This window comes from Apiospora marii, assembly GCF_038362585.1.
Source record: "Apiospora marii strain CBS 49790 chromosome Unknown utg000003l_segment0_segment0, whole genome shotgun sequence".
Classification (NCBI taxonomy): domain Eukaryota; kingdom Fungi; phylum Ascomycota; class Sordariomycetes; order Amphisphaeriales; family Apiosporaceae; genus Apiospora; species Apiospora marii.
Window position 1 is genome coordinate 5,803,990 of NW_027117374.1, and position 17,711 is coordinate 5,821,700.

The following is a 17,711-nucleotide window of genomic DNA, read 5'->3' on the forward strand; positions in this document are numbered from 1 at the left end:
TTATATTTTTATATTAAACTTTATAATTATATAATATAATTAACAAAATTATAATTTAAATGATTTTTTATAAATTATTTATTAAATTTATATCTTTTTTTATTTTTAAATTTAATTTTTAATAATTTAAATAAAGGATCTTTTTTTCTTTTAATTAAAAGTATAAATTTAATTTCTTTTAATATTATATTAATAATAAGATTAAATTTATTTTTAAAACTTTTAATAAAATAAATCGCTTTTATTTTTATTTAATATAAATTAAATTTTATATTTAATATTATAATGGAGAATTTTATTAATTTTTATATTAACTTTTTTAACGGTTTCTTTAAAAGTTTTATTTATAATAAAAATAATTAAATTATTTATATAATAATATTTAACTTTAATTTTATTTATAAACTTTAATAAATATAATATATAAAATACTAATAATTAAAGTAAATTTTAAAAGGTTTTATAATTAATAAATTTTATATTAAATTTAATTCTATTAAACTTTATATTATTTAATTTACCTTTTAAAAAGCTACTTATTAACTTTAAATATTATATAAATTACCTTTAATTAATTATTTAATATAATAATTTATTATATAAAAATATATTAAATATTTTAAAAATATATATTAAAATTATTATAATTATTAATTTAAAATTTAAAGCGATTTCGATATTATATATTAAAGTTATAATTAAATTTATAAAGTTTCGTTTAAATATAACTTTAATATATTAAAAGTTAATAATACTTACTTTAAATATTATTTAAACTATCCTTTATATAATTAACCTTTTTAAACCTTTATTATAAATTAAAAGTAATATTATAAACCTTTATAAATAATATATAATAAAATCCTTTTTATTAATTTTTAAAATTATAACGATTAATTTTTCTTTAAAATAATTTAAAAATACTTTTAATTTTAAATATATTTTTAATAATCTTTTATAATATTTATTTATAATAAATTATATAACTTTTAAATATTTTATTATAATAACGTTTATATTTAAAGATATTATTATTACTTTTATTAAAAACTTTTTAATTTCCTTTAAAGTTATTTTAATATCCTATTTTAATATATTTATTATAATATTCGAGGGATTTTTTAAATTATTTTTAATATTAAATTAAAATAAAGATTTATTTTAAAAGTAAATTATTTTCTTTTTAGAATCCTTAATTATACTTTAATCGTTATTTTTTAATAATAAATATTATTTATTATAAATATTTTATATTAATTAATAATAAAAATAAATTTTTTATTTATATTAATTAATAATAAAAATAAATTTTTTATTTATATTTATAATATCGATTAATTTCTTTTAAAAGTTTCTTTTAATACTTTCAATTATAATATAAGATATTCTATATTTTATAAAGCTTTAAATAAAGTTATTAATTTTTTAATTAATTTATATTTTAATATATTCTTTTCTATTTTATAAAGGACGTTAATTTATTATTTATATTAAAAAGAAAATTTATATAAAATTTATTACCTTTTATATAATAAAATAAATTAAATAAATATATAAATTAATTAATTATATAATAATCGATTAAAAATAAATTAATAATAATATATTTATTAAAAAATTATTCGTTAATTTCGATTCCTTTATTTCCTATTTATCGATATTTCGGCATTATCTATTTCGTTATTTCGTTTCGATAAATTTTCGAATAACGATTAAAGATTAACGCGACCTTTTATTTTATATTTATATAACCTTCCTTTAACTTTATAAAAACGCGATATTTATTATTAAAATCGCGAAATAATCGATTATTATTTTTCTTAATTTCCTTTTTCGCCTTTATTTTTTATTAAATAATAAAAAAAGAATATAAATATAAAACTATTTTTTATTTCGACTTTTAAAGTATCGTATTATCGATAATTTTAACGATATCGGGGTAAATTAATTTTAATTAATTAATATATTTAATAAAATATATTAATTTTAAAACGTTATAATATATAATTAATAAAATAATTTCTTTAAAATTATTAAAGGCGCTTTTTATAAATACGTACGATATAACATCGTTATTAATATTAATATTTATTATAATATATATAAATAGGTATTAAAATTTAAATAAATATTTATATATTTAATAATATATAAAAGATTAAAGTTAAATAAAAAATAATAATATATATATATATATATATATATAATAAAATAAAGAGATAAATTATAAATTTTAAAGAATATATATTATAAAAATTTATATTTATTTTTAAAAGCTTTCTTTAAAAATTTACGTAAAATCGGTATTTATATATATTAATTTTAAAAACTTTATTATTCGATATAAATAATTTCTAATAAATTTTAAATTTATATAATACGAATAAATATAATAATTCCTTTCTTAATAATTAAATATAATATTATTATAAATCCCGAATTTATTTTAAACTTTATATCGTAAAGGATAATAAATAATTATAATCGAAAGTTATAATAAAAAGGGGGTTTAATATTTATTATTTATTATTATTAAAAATTTAATTTTTTTAACTTTATTATTTAAAATATTTATTTATTTTAATATAAAGTTATTATTAATTTATATTATTATTTATTTATTTTTTATTATTTATATTAATTATATATAATATATATTAAAATAAAATTTAAATAAATATTAAATAATATTTAATTATTTTATTAATTATAAATAAAAACCCTTTTAAAAATTTTAAAATAATAAAATAATAATTTAAAGCGTTATTTAAATTTATATTAATATAAACTTTAATACTTAAAATATTATAAAAAAGTAAATTAATTATATAATTATAATCTTTTTTTTAATTATTTTTTCTTATTTTAATATAAATTTTTATTTCCTTTATAAATATTATATTTATTTTTAATATTTAACTATATAATTTAAAGCTTTTTAAGTTTATATATATTTTAAACTCCTATTTTAAATAATATATATTAACGTCTTTTATCATTAATATTTTAAGTAATAATTTAAAGTTAAATAAATAATTAATAATATAATTAATACTTTATTTTTTATAATAAATTTATATATTATAAAATTTTATTTTAAATTAAAATAAGTTTGAATTATAAATTATTTATTTTTATATTATATATAAAGTTTTATCTTTTTAAGTATATATTATTACTTTAAATATAATTAATTAATTATTATTTTATTTATTTTTAAATTTAAAAGCTTTATAATTTAAATACGGTTAAATTTTAATATTATTATTAATTTATAATTTTATAATTATAATAATATCGGTTTAATATTTATTATTATAATAATATAAAAATAATTTATATATAAAACCTTACTTTATTACGTTAATATAAATTATTTATAACGATTTTAACGTTTTAATTTCTTTAATTATTTAATAATAATATTATCTTTACTTTCTTTTTTTATTTATAAATTTAATTTAAAGTTTATTTTAATAAATCGAATTTTATTATTATAAATAATAAATATTAATTTAATTTTTAAATTAAATTATTACCTTACTTTTAAAATAAATGTTTTAACTTTATTCTTTTTAATTTTAATATCGTTAAATAATATTTTTAAATTTTATAATATAAATTTAAATATTTTAAAGGATTTATAAGCTTTAATAAATATATTAATTTTATTTTTAAAATCCGTTTAATTTTTAATAAATTATTTCTTTAAAGTTTATTTAAAATCTTTTCGATTTAAATTAAACTCTATTTTTTCCTTTTTTTTAATTTCCTCTTTTTTTTTTCTTCTTTTTTTTTTTTTTTTTTTCTTCTTTTATTATTATATTATTATTTTAAACCGTCTCCTTTTCCTTATTTTTATTCTTTTTATTTAAAAAATTAAAATTAAAGTTTAAAAAAAGGTATTTTTAAAGTTATTCAATTTAACGTTAATTTCGTTAAAAAAAATAATATTATTATATTCGCTATTATAAAACGTTTATAATTATTATTACTTTTTTAAGTTTTAAATATAAAAGTTTTATCTTTTATAAATAAATATTTAATATTATTAAATTTATATTTTTTAATAAATTTAATATTATTTAAATATTATATCTTTTTAAATTTTAAAAAGTTAATTAAAATTAATTTATTTTTAACTTTATATAATTTAATTAAATAATTTTTATAATTAATAGAATAAAAGTTTAAATAATTAATATATTTTTTAAAATTAATATATTTATTTTTAAATTAATTAATATATTAATCTTTTCTTTAATCGTATTCTTTATAATATTTAACTTTAAAATAACGGCGAATAATATAATAACTTTAATAATTATCCTTATATTATATAATCGATAATTATTTATTAATTTTCCTATTAAAATTATTTTTAATAAATAGTTTAAATTTTAAAATATTTTTAAAATATAAAACGATTTAAATAATATTATATATTTTTAAATTAACGTTATATTTAAAAGAATAAATATTAATAAATATAAAATTAATATAAATTTTATATTTTATTTTAATTATTTTTATAATAATTTATATAATTTAATCTTTATTAATATAACTTAAAGTCGAAATTAATATTTTAAAAATTATATAAATAATTTAACGTTATAAAATTATTATTTTTATAAAATTTAAAACTCTTTTAATAACCTTTTAATTTTCTTTCTTTATAAAACTATTTTTAATAATATTATTAATTAAATTAATAAATTAATTAATATTAATATAATATAAACTTTTAATATTTTTAATTTTAATAAAATTCTTTTTTTAAAATTAATTTAATAAATAACGGATTTAATTTTATTATTAAATAATCTTTTTCAATTTTTATTAAGAATTTATATATATAACTTTCCTTTAACTTTTTAATAAAAACTTTAAAAATTATAAATAATATTATAAATTTATTTTAAAACTTATTATTAAAGTTTAATATTACCTTTTATTTTATAACGTTTAAATAAAATAATAAAGAATCGATAATATATATAATAATAATAAAAGGTTTCGTTAATATTTTAAATATAAATTAATGTATATTATATATTATAATACCTTCTATCTTTAAAAAAAAGAATACCGTTATAAAATTTTAATGTTTATTTTTTATAAATTCTTTCGTAATATAAATAATATATTAATTTATATTAAAAGTCGATATTATTTAATTAAACGTTTATAATTTTAACAAAATTTATATAAAGTTTTTTAATAATATCGAATTTATAAATTTCTCTCGTAAAATAATTTTAAAATCTTTTTATTAAAGAAAGTTAAATTTTAATAATTTAATTTTATTCCTATATATTTTTAAAAACGTAAAATAATATTTATTTAAATCTTTTATATTTAAAATTTTAATATAATAAGAAATTAATTATTATTTTTATTATTTTATTTAAATTAAATATAATAATCCTTTAATATAATATTATAAGTTTAAAATTTTAATAACGTAACCTCGAAGCGGTCGTTATTATTATTAAATTTAAACCTTTAATATTTTAAATTTAAACGTTAAAATAATATAATATTTAAAAAATAAATAATATATACGTTAAGAAATTTATAATATTTAAGAGGGAAGGTATAAATTACCATGTCGAAGAGTGGATCGACTTGGGGGCGAGGCTCTATGACGTAGCCTTCGCCCGTGGCCATTCGCATTGTGTAGTCAATCTAGATGACGAAGAAATGCCAATTCCTCTCAAAGAATAGTTCATAATCACTGCCGCAAAGACGAAACAAGGTCCTTCCTGCAGTTCTTCGTAGACCACATTGAATGCGCCGCCGTCGATAATAATATTCTGGAAAACACCAGCCCAGCGAACCATTTTATTGGCCCACCCATAAGGCTGAGTGCGGACTCTAATTTGAAAGAGGCCCCCACGCATCTGATGGTGGTCAGCAGCGTCGAAGGGGGCTGGCGGCTCACACGTTGGCCAAATTCCCCCTTTTAAGCCCACTTCCCCTCTGCCTGAACTCGCCAGACTCTTCCAACCTTGAGACGTAGATGTGGTGCGTAAGAATACTTCCGACCCCTTTGCACCATGTCCGACACAATCCGGTCCAGGCGACTCTTCACTGTGGGAGTATTGTTGAGACTATGCATATTATCTATCGCCGAAGGGCAAGTTTGCTATCTTCCCGACGGCACAGTCGCCCAAAACCATATGCCTTGTAGTAAGGCCGGAGGCGCATGCTGCTACTCCGCAGACGATGCGCACCGCGATGCATGTTACAGCAACGGTCTTTGCCAGAGTCTTTGGTTTGGACACATCTATCGCGGCGCATGTACAGATCAAGCTTGGGGAAACAGCTGCCCTAATGTTTGCATTGATGGTAAGTAGAACGGGACCGTGGATGATTCTGGATGACACTTGTTACTGAAACGTGAAAGCAGACAACAGTAGGGATTACCTCCATATCTGTCCCGACAAGGCAGGAGTCTGGTGCTGTAACCTGGTGAATTCGACGGCCGACTGTTGTTCCGAAGGAAAGGGTATCAGCTGGAACAACGCAACGCTTGTCAACTATGCCCTGGAACCTCGACAGACCGACTATACTTTCGAAATGACCGAGGCATACATTACGGTTCCGGCTGCCACTGATCAATCTTCGATTGGGCCACGCATTGTCACCAGTTGCAGTTCAAGCTCAAGCTCACCTGCAACCGCGACTCCATCGACTGCCATGAGCACCCCCGTGCCGACACCGACGGATACATGCCCGCCGGGGCCCAGCGTTGATTTTACAGCAGCAGGTCTCGGTGCGGGCCTAGGCGTTCCCCTAATTGCCGTGTCTGCTGCCTTGCTGTGGATGCTTGCGAAACAGCGATATCATCGGTCGCAGACTACGACTAGCACGAACCAGGTAGCACAGCAGAAGAACATGATAATATCCGTGCAACATCAGGCAGACGACATGAGGTGTGGATCTATTGGAGGCCAGCGCAATTGGGATAAACCTGAATTGTCAGGAGACCATGGTCTCATCGTTGCAGAGTTGAACTAGGGCAATGTTAGAAATTCACAGGCGACTTCTGATCTCATTGGCGATGGACGATTGACTGTATTTGTAATCAACCCACTCTAAAGGTAGCTGGCAGTGAGGCGACAGGTTTGAAAAGGGCGGTGCAGAAGATAATTATGGGTAAATCTCGAAGGACGGGTGTATGATGCGAATACATGATATGACATAGCACTGTTAGACATTTTACGAAAAAGGGAGGGGAATGCTCCTCTGAACAATAATACCACTGTCATATCGATTATGTGCAGGGATCGCGCCACTCAAGGACTCGCGGCCACTTCAACCTCGACAGTCACCCAGACTGTTGCATCATCGACAACTACTACGACTGGCTTTGACGGCAACCCAACTCCACAATAGGAACAAGCACCCAGAACCCCGGCGGTGGCAACGCCCAGAGGTATCGCCACACAGAGCTTCCCGTCTGGTCGCATCACCTCGGCATACCCTTGTCTCGGCGTCCCTGCCAAGACCGTCAGTGTTACCTATACCGCCCCCACCGCCATCACGACCAGCACTGTCCAAGCACCGGCGACCACTACCGTCACCGTCTCCACTCAAGCTCTGCTGACGACGACCACCACCAATATCGGCGTCCAGACCGTCTGGGTAACGGCGCCTACGCCCGCGAACCTCGACTTCGAGCAGGGGCCGCAGGGAGAGCACGTGGGAGTGGTCCGCCAGCGACCAAGGCCGGACCCTCGGCAACGTCCAGACGCCCGACCTGCACAACAAGCCCACCTGGGCCTTCAACGCCCAAAGCGCGCAGAACGCAGGGGGCGTCGTCGCCATCAACACCAACTACTACCACCGCTTCTACCTGCGGGCGGGGCCGACGTACCGCATCTCCCTCTCGGTCAAGACGACGGCGCTCGATCCCCAGTACAACACCGCCATCGACCTCCTGGTGCAGTCGGCCTGCTACAAGGACTTCCAGCTGACCAACGGGACGGCCCTGGGCAATGACTGGTACTACTACAGCATGGACTTTGTCGTCTCCCAGGCCAATCAGGGCTACTGCAACGTCTACACGCTGTTCCTGCAGAGGACGGTGCCGGGCAGCCACTCTGTGGACAACTATGCCATCGACCGATTGAATTGAGGAAATGGATAAGCAGGAAGGGGGGCGGCACAAGAATGTAGATACATAAGCAGTGGTTGTTATTATAGCTACCTCTAACGGAGAACCCGCACCAGCGTATTTTCTCCCGACATCTCAATTCCATGGCTCATCGTCCACATTTGCACAAGAGGTACTGGGTATTGCCCTTCAACAGCGGCGTCTGTCTCTCATTTCGTGAGATGATTTACGATCACCGCAGTCCTCGCCTTCAGATAGGACCGCGTCCATAGCGGCTTCTGCCCAGCGCTCAGCACCGGATAGGACTCTTGCGAAAGCAGCAGCGGGGTGAGCGAGGACTTCCAGATCAGGTGCTCTGCGCGGTGCGTTCGATAGATTATCGCCACGAGGAATATGCTCGCGGCGAGTACCAGGGTAGCCGGTAAGGTAAGCCATGCCCAGCGAACCTCAATGATGACCACTTCATCTAAGACGTCAACGGGGGTCACGGTGGCGTTGGGTCCGTTGAGCATGCTGTACGAGATAGCGGCTGAAATGTTGGTCATGGTGGCGGGTATATCAAGGCTATCGTATAGAACAGCAGTTGTAGAGCCAAAGTTACGGACTTCCTGGTCAGGAACACCATACATGCCTTGGAGAATTCTAGCGATGTTGCCGTAATCGCCGCCGTTGATGATGAAAGTCTTGTTGTAGGGAAAGGTGGGGTTTAGTACACGGTACGCCCATAGTAAGTTCCCCCTCTGCCAGTCAATCTCCGTCTGGGTCGTATTCGGGGGCAATAACTGATACGTTGTTGTAGTTCCTGGTCGGATAGTACCGTGAATGACGATCCAGTCGGTGTACTCTACTGCGCACAATTTGAATGCGCACTCGTAGATGTGCATACTGTCTCTCCAATCGCCGGGGCCGGGTCGCAGTTGGGCTACAGCGAAACCACAAAGTGTATCTAACACTTCGGAATCGTCTGGTGACTCACCGGATACCCATGCTTGTGTATCTTGGGGCTTCCGCCATGGATTGATGGGTGTACTACCCTGGATTAGGTAGCCACCAGGCGTGTAAAAATTGCATCCGTCGACTTCGGATGATGTGTCATTCGAATATGTGGTGCAATTTGGTCTGGTAGACGATGTGACGTCTTTGCAGTTGCAAGTGACACCCATCGAAGAGAATGGTGGATACCTACAGAGCGATCCTGGGCAAGATAGATCTGGGTGTTGAGGTATGTTGTAGAGTGCCAGCATCACGGCCCTCTGTACGGGAGTATCTAGACCCCTTTCATATATAGATCGATCTTTGGTCCCTGACTTAGATGTAGCTCAGGAAACAACTCGAAAGATTTAACTCACTATTGATATCTTCCAGCGATTGGCCCCTGTCGAAAATCTGGGAGGTCTTCAGCTCAGAATGAGCCCCATCTACAGGAACGAGTTTCGTCTCGAAGCTAATGATCTGCTGTGTAAATGGGTCCATTGTGACAGCCGCCAAGAGTAGCATACACCCTAGGTATGGCATCAGCGATTTGGTTGGTTTCTTGCGTATGAACTGGATTGAACCCCATGGGCCTCTGCTAGCGTTGTCAAATTCCTGCAGCTTCGTTACCCTGGATGCCGGTCAGCTTACGTCCGGCTTCCCGGAGTGGTCACATGTGCTGGGGTTGCATACCTGTCCGCTTTCTTGGATTGAAGAAGATGCAGCCATTTCATCTGACTGATACATTCTGATACGGGCTGAACGAGACATGCCTTTGAAGCGGTCGAGAGGACGGAGATGAACGCATTAGGAGAGACAGCGAGATTCCAAGTCGACAGCGGTCGATTTCGTATCTGCGAAAGCAGTATTATGATGCCGAGCAAGCACAGCACTGAGAGTAGAGAACTCCCGATCTCCAGCCACCAATCGGTCTTGGAGAAGTAGCGGGAGAGACTCCTACCAATCTTCCATGAGTGCTTCTTGTATCCTCGAGTGGAGGTTCTTGGGTGCCCGATTAGAGGATCCATTGTGTTGAAACGTATGGGAGCGAGTTGGATGGAGGGGGGGAAACTAAGCACTTCGTTCATTCGGCTACGTCTTATGTCGGATCGCGGTGCCAAAGCGTCGAATGGACCAATTTAGAGCCGCATTTATCGATCTTCGGGCGTGTGGATATTGGAGTAGTACACAACTGACGTTTGGCGAGAGTGCGACGCCTTGCTGCCTGAGGTGTGGTATCATTCGCCTCTACTGTGCCGCGTCAGGTCGTACCATAACAGAAAGGCAAAAGGTTCCACTATACAGCCCGTGAGACGAAAGTGGCACAGGCAACGGCTTGTGCCAACATGGTGGGCTTTCTGATACACACTCGCGTAGCGCTAATGCGCATAGCTCGAAGAAATAGAAATCTGCGTTTCCCAGGAATTATAGTTCAACGTAGTACTAGTGCTTCCTTCTAAGAAGGCGCAGAACAATTGCTACGTGAGAACGGAAATATCGGTCCAAGGCTAGATGTTCTTCGCTTTTTGGGGATCCACCAGGACCAGAGCCTGATGCAGTTGCGGTAGTCCCTCAAAGTACCAAGCCTCGTGTACGACATGGTGGAACGTCTCGAGTCACTTGCCTTCCTCCTTCCTTCCTGATTTTCTGGCGCTGCCCCGGCGTCATGACCTGCACCGCCTCGGCGAAGTGGACGTCGGGATAGATCCCATGGCGGTCATAGGTACTCACGCGCGGCGACCGTGTCACGTAACAGCAGTGGAGCATACCACGCATGACGGCGAGAACGTGTAAGCGGTTGGCGTAGGACCGGTGCCGCTTCACGGCGGAGGAGATGAAGGGATGTGTGCGTCTGGGTCTCTACCATTCGCGGGCTGCCAACGGGGGCCAGGAGGTACTGGCCCTGAATGGCAACGTCTAGGTCTAGGGCGATGACAGGATCGCTCATTACAGGGTTGACCAGTATATGGACGAGGGCGAGAGAACATCTCCTTTTCGGAGTCTAATCGGCCAATCTTGTGGTAGAGGTTGATCATGCGGCTGGTATTGTCCGGCTCTTGGCATGCAGACGCTCCTACATGGGGGTAGATGCAGGTCAAAACTTTCCCGGCGCCGATCAGCGGGGCAACAGGAATAGAAGCGCGAGATGCAGCGAGCTGTGCTAAGTCGGGCTAGCCGTGATTGACGTAGTTCACAAAGCCAAGGTTGCGACGCGCCTGTAAGGTATTTACGATTAAGTGCTTGGCTGCGGAACCCCGCTAAGATTGGACTGGGAGATCCCCTAGCCAGAGCTGGGACCCCTGATCAAAAAGACTGCCGCCCGTAGCACTACCAACATCACCAACGCCTTGTTGCCAACCTTAAATCAACTGCAAGGCACTACCAGAGTGCTATGAAAGGAAAACCTATGTCACGTATCATTACTCTTTATTCAACAACCACCAGTTAGCGCCCACCCTTATCTTCAAGTCGTCTCTATCTACTTTGGAGAGGCTAGGCCACCATATCGTCGCTTGAACGAAAACCGGAACCGATCCATTCTGGACATCCTGTCCAAAACGGCCGTCTTGAGCCGGATCACCTGTTCGCGAGAGAAAGTGTTGCGTTTCCAGTCGTAAGAGCAGAGTGCCGCGCGCTGCATGCCACCCTCCTGCCCGCAGACGATGACCGCCGTCGGGGGCCGGGCTGCCTGGAAGGCCATGGCCGTCATGGAAAATGTATCCACGATGGTGAAAGTATGCAGTGTGTTGCCGCCCTTGTCCATGTTGTAGCTGGGGCGAGGTGGCAAACCAATACACGCGCCCTTTTCAGCGCCTGTAGACTCCTTGTGGCGCGAGAGGGTGCTTCCAGCCACGCTCCATTCAAGGCGCCCGCGGTTGCAGCCGAAGAGGTACTCTTCCACCATCCCCAAGTCGCTGGGAACGCCCTCCATTCCCACGAACGAGGCCTGCGTGTCCCAGAACTTCCCGATGTAGAGTTTCCGGATCATGGCGGGTGCGGCAAGGGAAATGCCGATAGTGACGAACAGGAAGAACATGATAATAACCAACGTCCAAATCTGAGTTGAACTTGCGCCGGTGGGGTTTGAATTGGATGGTTGCAGATCGTTATTTCTCGCGTTGTCATTGGTTCCGGCATTGCGTTGTTTGGCTGCGGTATCTGCACCGACGACAATGGCGGCAGTATTTAATGCGAGAGCTATCCAAATCGCGAGCCAACCCGGATTGCTGCGCAAAACCCACTGGCTGAATGTCCTTTTCCAGGTGCGGCGGGTGAAGAAATACACCGGTTCCACTGATATTTGGCGTCGTTAGCATCCAGTAATTCAAGTGATAAACAGAATCACCTGGGGACGCCATTTGCCCAAGAAGAACAAACTTACTTGAATTCCACCGTATCGTAGCACCATAGGCCCCGTCCAAGATGACTGTCTCGTCATCCGCGATACCTGCAACCTGACATTTCGGTTGGATGTCCCAGAGCTTCGAGCCCCAAAAGTCTTTCTGGTAGTGCCAGGGCTTGTCGGGTTCGAGTGGCTGCACGCATACAAGGCGTTCCAGGAATGCCTCCGAGTCGTTGGCCAGTGAGAGTCTAGCAAAGGCCTCGAACTCCGAGTCGGTCGTATTGACTTCTGGGCGTCGACGCAGAAGACCCATCAAGGCATAGGCCGCGTCTCCGTCGAACCTTTTGTCCTGAACCCGATTCTGGAAACACTCCAGGGCGATGCTGAGTAGCTCTAGAGGCTCTAGGTGGATAGCCGACTCATAATGGTCGATCAGCTGGCGAACACGAGTGGCATCCTTCCAGACGGAGCGTGCAGCAAAGTTTCTCTTTTCCCATTGCTCTGGTGGGTTGGGCCCCCCGATGGCAAATATCTTCACGGGCCTCTGAGGTGGAACGAGCAAGATCTCAGGCAAGGTCCACATCCTCGAACCCCAGACCTGCATCCACTCTGTGAAAGCTGCCGGACTGTACATCTGGGCGCATTCATCCAGCCATTCGTTGCATGCCTCTTCGGTGAATGGTCTTGACGGCTGAGGCTTCCTGCTGGGGCCGACGAGGATGACCATAGAGTGAGCAGCACGCGCAACCTCGCAGATTCTATAAACCTCAGGATTGTTAACTTTAGCCGCGGTAGACCCGTCTGTATTTGGGATGCACTTGAAATCCCACCAGAACGCCTTCAAACCTGCCTTGTGTGCCGCTTCGATCCCGTGTCTCTCTAGTGTTGCCCGGTTGTAATCCCCCAATCGAAGGAGGTTCTTCCGTTCCTGGATATCCGTTATATTCTTGTCATTCAACCAGTCTTCAGTGAAGACGCCGAACTGTGCCCGGGTATACGAGAGAAACACAAAGTCGGTTTCGGAATGACCGCCGTGCTGATCGACCCAGTCATCAACCCTACTAGTCTCGTACCCGATTGGTGCTCCACTTTTGTCGTACTTCAAGAAACAGAGATGACTCGGTCCAAAGCCACGTTTCATCATGTTCTCTTCATCAAGTTTCTCCACTTCAGTAGTACTGCTAGCCTGAGCAGTGGACGCTTGAGATGTCGTCCTTGTAGAAGGTGGCCTTGTTGTGTGCTCAAAGGTCTGTCGACCTCCAAAGGCGTTGGCAGGGTCTGCGTAAGGACTTGACGTCCAGTAACCCATCTCGATGTCTTTTTGGTTATTTCGCTGGGCCTTGGAAACGAGGGAGATGGTGGAGTTATAAGCTGTCGTAACCGACATCTCTCCATCATCTGGGTTCTGGAGTAACAACCGGTATGTCTCATCATCTTCACCCTCTCGGCGGTCCTCTTTGCGGTTGCGCGCCACTTTAGCGTACTGACGATCGTAGGCGCGGACCGGGTCATAATTTCCACCATTCCTCTGAGTGCCGCCCACATCATGCGGAATCAAAAGCTGGTCAACATATCAGACTAAGATCCAATGAGTGGGAAGGCTCTCGAAAGACTCACCACGAAGAATAACAGGAAACAGGAAGTGACCCACGCCCAGGGAGAGGACTCCGCCCACTGGGCCAGGGTGATCATCTTCGAGATCCGTTTTCTCAGCCTTCCAGATCTTCTCCACCTTCCAGTACCTGGAGTTCCACCGTACTCGAGCGTTCGGACTGTGGCTCGGTAAAGGGGAGGAATGGGGGAAAGTAACGGGTCCAAGGAGAAGGAATGCGCCCACTGCGACATGCGAGTCAGTAAGGAGACGGCACCGACAGGTTTCAGTGTTGGGTTCGTCGCTTCCTGAACAACCAGCGGAACGAGCTTTCCACTCTCGGGGTTCAGGTACTTCTCGTCGTCCTGTTCGTTCGGGGGAACCTCGATGAGACGCCCAAAGGCGTCGTGATGCTTGTGGACATTCGTTGCCATATTCGACGACGTGAGAAATTGAATTCTTGCTGTTTAAGTGAGGAGTGTGAAGAAGATGTAAATGCACATCGGCGGAAATAATCACAGCTTAAGTAGGAAAAGTCTTGAACTGTTTGGATTGTCCGTTTCTGCGCCCAGAGGGACCTAATACTATCACCGCGATTCAGATCTCCTGCGATCTATGTTTAGCTGATCTTGTGTAACGTATTGAGGCTGGCCCATGATGATACTCACCTCGGCCCCTGAAATCAAAAGAGATTCATGATTGATTGGGTCTCGGGGTTTGAGTATGCGGCCATAGACGCCATCGCGCCAAGGTCTTTGGGGATTGTGTTATGAGACTGCGCCATGGTTCACACGACATAGAAGAAATGTCCATTCGACGGTCGAACCTCGTCTTTGATGAGGCGTCAGGCTAAAACATTCTTGAAGCCCCTTGAGGTATCAGAGGGACCTTGAATGCGACTGTCCAAAAAGTGTTTTCACTTACATTGCGCATATTGTGGTAAGTAAGCGCCAGGAACCGCAATAAGACGCGCCACCGTTCAGGGGAAACAACAACACAATCCAGGTCTCAGGGCTTAGGGCAGGCTACAGCTGGTCCTGCAACTTCAAAGTAAGGCTGAGACGTTAGGCAACCGCCCAAAAAGATTTTCTTCAGCCCCGAATCCTTCAGCAGCCCACCGTTAGCCGCCGTGGAGTAAGCAAGCAGGATAAGGTTGTGGCGCTCAGCTATCGCCCGTCAATACACACTAGGGTACACCGTTCTTCGGGCGCTTCGCATAGCACACGATGATTGGCAAGAGAGATTTACGTTGGGGGCCTTCCAGAACTCGCAGTAAGATCTCATCGCCGTCCTCTGCATAATCGCGGTCCACCTGGCCATGCTGGCCGTGATGCTCGTTTTGTCGCCTTCCAAGACTCAGACGCCTATGTTCGGAAACGCCTGGCAAGCGGTGGCACAGACCATCAGCGAAGAAACGCTGCCCGTTCTCTCCCTCGCCGACCAGATGACTGACACGGAGCTGCGCAAGGCCCTGGGGAGTGGAGTGGATCTCGCTCGAGAAGGGGTGGTTTGCAACCGGAAAAACGGGAGGGTCGGGTTCCAATCAAGGTACATCTGACAGTGTCTGGATAAAGAACGTGATCCTTTTCAGCTACCAATCTTCTCGTTATTGACACTCGCAGTATACCCATACACCTTTCATCAGTCCTCTCATTACATACGTTTAGTTTCGTATCGTCGAATAGCCCGTAGACTCAACACTAAGAAATAAGAAAATGCCGTGTCTGCTGTTCATCATATGCATCAATAGTCATCATCATCTTCCTCGCCCTCCTCCTCCTCATCCAACAGCCTGTCATGGTAGTACGGACGGCCGGGCGACACTCTCTTGTATCCACACGTGCCACTGACAAAGCCAAGTTCGAGGTCGTTGCGACACTCCGGGAGCTCCTTGTAGAGGTCAGTAACTTGGGGGTCATTTCTCAGCAATCGCTCCCAATCATCGCTGTCCAGTATTCTCTGGAAGATAGTGGAGATTTGGTGATTCACAGTACCCCCTTCTTCCAGAAAGGCCTCCAAGACCGGCTGCTCTTCATCGGACACCAAGTCGAGGATGTTGTCTTCGCTTGGAATCATTCTCTTCTGGAGACATTCGGTGAACGGCTTGGACAATATCTCTTTCCCTTGATCCATGCAGTCGTCATCTTCAGGCATCAGCTCATCCTCATCGCGTTGAATCGCAGCCTGTTCTATGAGCATGCGTCTCATTCTTGGACTGAGAAATCCACCGATGCACTCCCCGCAAGTGCAACCATATCTGATACGTAGAGTATGGTGAATAGTATCCACTTCAGGATGGATCAGACGAGCCTCATCGTCGGTTGCGAAAGACATCTGAGTTATCTCCTCCCGCGAGAACTTGGTCAGGTCGAACACATCCGCCCCAGAAAGGAACCCTGCGCAGGTGATGGAGCGTGGGCCGAACCCAGTAAACCGATCTGACACCACTTCCAGCATGTCCAAATAGCCCTTCCTAGTCCTCAGTTGCTCCATAACGGTCTGCAAAGCTTCAAGGGGTGTATCACCATCTCGGTTACGTGCTGTTGCCAGACTGGGACATCGAGTCACGATACACTTGACTACCTCCAGGCTGCCGTTCATTGCAGCCAGGTGGAGCACCGTGTTTCCCTCCTCGTCAGTGGCGAACCAGCGCTCGTCCTCGGCATTTCCTGGAAGGGCTTCCTCCAGCTGACGGAGGGTCTCGGCATTGGGGGCCCTGATTCTCAATACACTGGTGATGACTTGACGGACATGCTCAAGCATGGCGTTGTAAGCGCCCGTGTGCTGCGGCGGATCCCATTCCTTTGAGATATCCAACTGTCGGGAAGGGTGATCCACTTGGTCCGTAAAGGCGAACCAGGGAGAGGTACCTATCCTTCGAAACCCCAAGGACCGCCAAAAGCGTTTGGAAGTTGCCAGAGCGCCCATAGCCTCGTCCCGATCTGTTTCATCGGCGTCTTGAAGAACAATCCCGGGCCCTACCACCGCCACGTACTTTCGGTGTCCGGCACTGCCACGGACATGGTCCAGAACGGCATGGGCGACTTTCGTGCCCACGCCACGACGACGGGCTTCAGACTCCACCCTGAGCTTCTCAATAAGCAGGATGTCGCCGTGGTCGAGCTCACGGCCCCAAACACCGGAGCCTTGCCGGAAGCCAGGCTCGATGTACTTGCGCTCCACGCGGCCGTAGCGATCGAATAGATCGAAAGCCATATCGCAGGATTCCCGTGATACTTCTTCCATATCTTGCCAGAAGTGAGGCCGGATACGATCACGGTTGATGAGCTTGGCGTCACACTTGGAGATTGGAACTCCTTGTTCCCTGCCAAACGCTGTGATGTCTTCCACCCATGGCTGTTCGCGGTAACTATTCACAGTCAGTTCCCGACTGGTGTAAATGTGGTTTTGATCAAGTCACTCACCTCTCAAGATGGACAGTTAACTCGGATGGTAGTTTGGGACCCTTCTCAGGCATGGTGGATTCAATGTTGAGAGGCCGGTGGGATAGTGGGCACAAGTGATATCTCGTTTGGAAGCCTTGTTCGTTCGGACAACTGGGCAGGCCAATGTAAGGTATGGAAGGAGAGAAGTTTGAATTCTAGGTTGTGATCAGGCCATATTTAAGTTTATGGGTCTATCCAGTCACGTGGTTCCCCTCCCTCTATCGGGGTCATTGT

General features: G+C 39.2%; 5 protein-coding genes across 5 annotated transcripts; 2 read left to right on the top strand and 3 right to left on the bottom strand.

Moving 5' to 3' along the window:
- Positions 1-6,062: 6,062 nt before the first annotated feature.
- On the top strand, positions 6,063-8,146 carry PG985_005380 (uncharacterized protein; the record flags this gene model as incomplete). The annotated part of the gene is made up of 4 exons (XM_066825149.1): positions 6,063-6,354; positions 6,416-6,986; positions 7,419-7,719; positions 7,760-8,146. 4 exons carry the CDS (start codon positions 6,063-6,065, stop codon positions 8,144-8,146), a joined length of 1,551 nt encoding a protein of 516 aa, XP_066688309.1.
- A 188-nt stretch (positions 8,147-8,334) lies between these two features.
- Positions 8,335-10,125, bottom strand: PG985_005381 (uncharacterized protein; the record flags this gene model as incomplete). Its single annotated transcript, XM_066825150.1, has 3 exons — positions 8,335-9,428; positions 9,475-9,692; positions 9,749-10,125. 3 exons carry the CDS (start codon positions 10,123-10,125, stop codon positions 8,335-8,337), a joined length of 1,689 nt encoding a protein of 562 aa, XP_066688310.1.
- Positions 10,126-11,576: 1,451 nt separating this feature from the next.
- On the bottom strand, positions 11,577-14,465 carry PG985_005382 (uncharacterized protein; the record flags this gene model as incomplete). The annotated part of the gene is made up of 3 exons (XM_066825151.1): positions 11,577-12,391; positions 12,480-14,001; positions 14,058-14,465. The coding sequence occupies 3 exons, from the start codon at positions 14,463-14,465 to the stop codon at positions 11,577-11,579; spliced, it is 2,745 nt and encodes a 914-aa protein (XP_066688311.1).
- Positions 14,466-15,349: 884 nt separating this feature from the next.
- PG985_005383 (uncharacterized protein) lies at positions 15,350-15,589 on the top strand (the record flags this gene model as incomplete). The annotated part of the gene is made up of 1 exon (XM_066825152.1): positions 15,350-15,589. One exon carries the CDS (start codon positions 15,350-15,352, stop codon positions 15,587-15,589), a length of 240 nt encoding a protein of 79 aa, XP_066688312.1.
- A 185-nt stretch (positions 15,590-15,774) lies between these two features.
- Positions 15,775-17,509, bottom strand: PG985_005384 (uncharacterized protein; the record flags this gene model as incomplete). Its single annotated transcript, XM_066825153.1, has 2 exons — positions 15,775-17,401; positions 17,457-17,509. 2 exons carry the CDS (start codon positions 17,507-17,509, stop codon positions 15,775-15,777), a joined length of 1,680 nt encoding a protein of 559 aa, XP_066688313.1.
- Between the last annotated feature and the right edge of the window lie 202 nt (positions 17,510-17,711).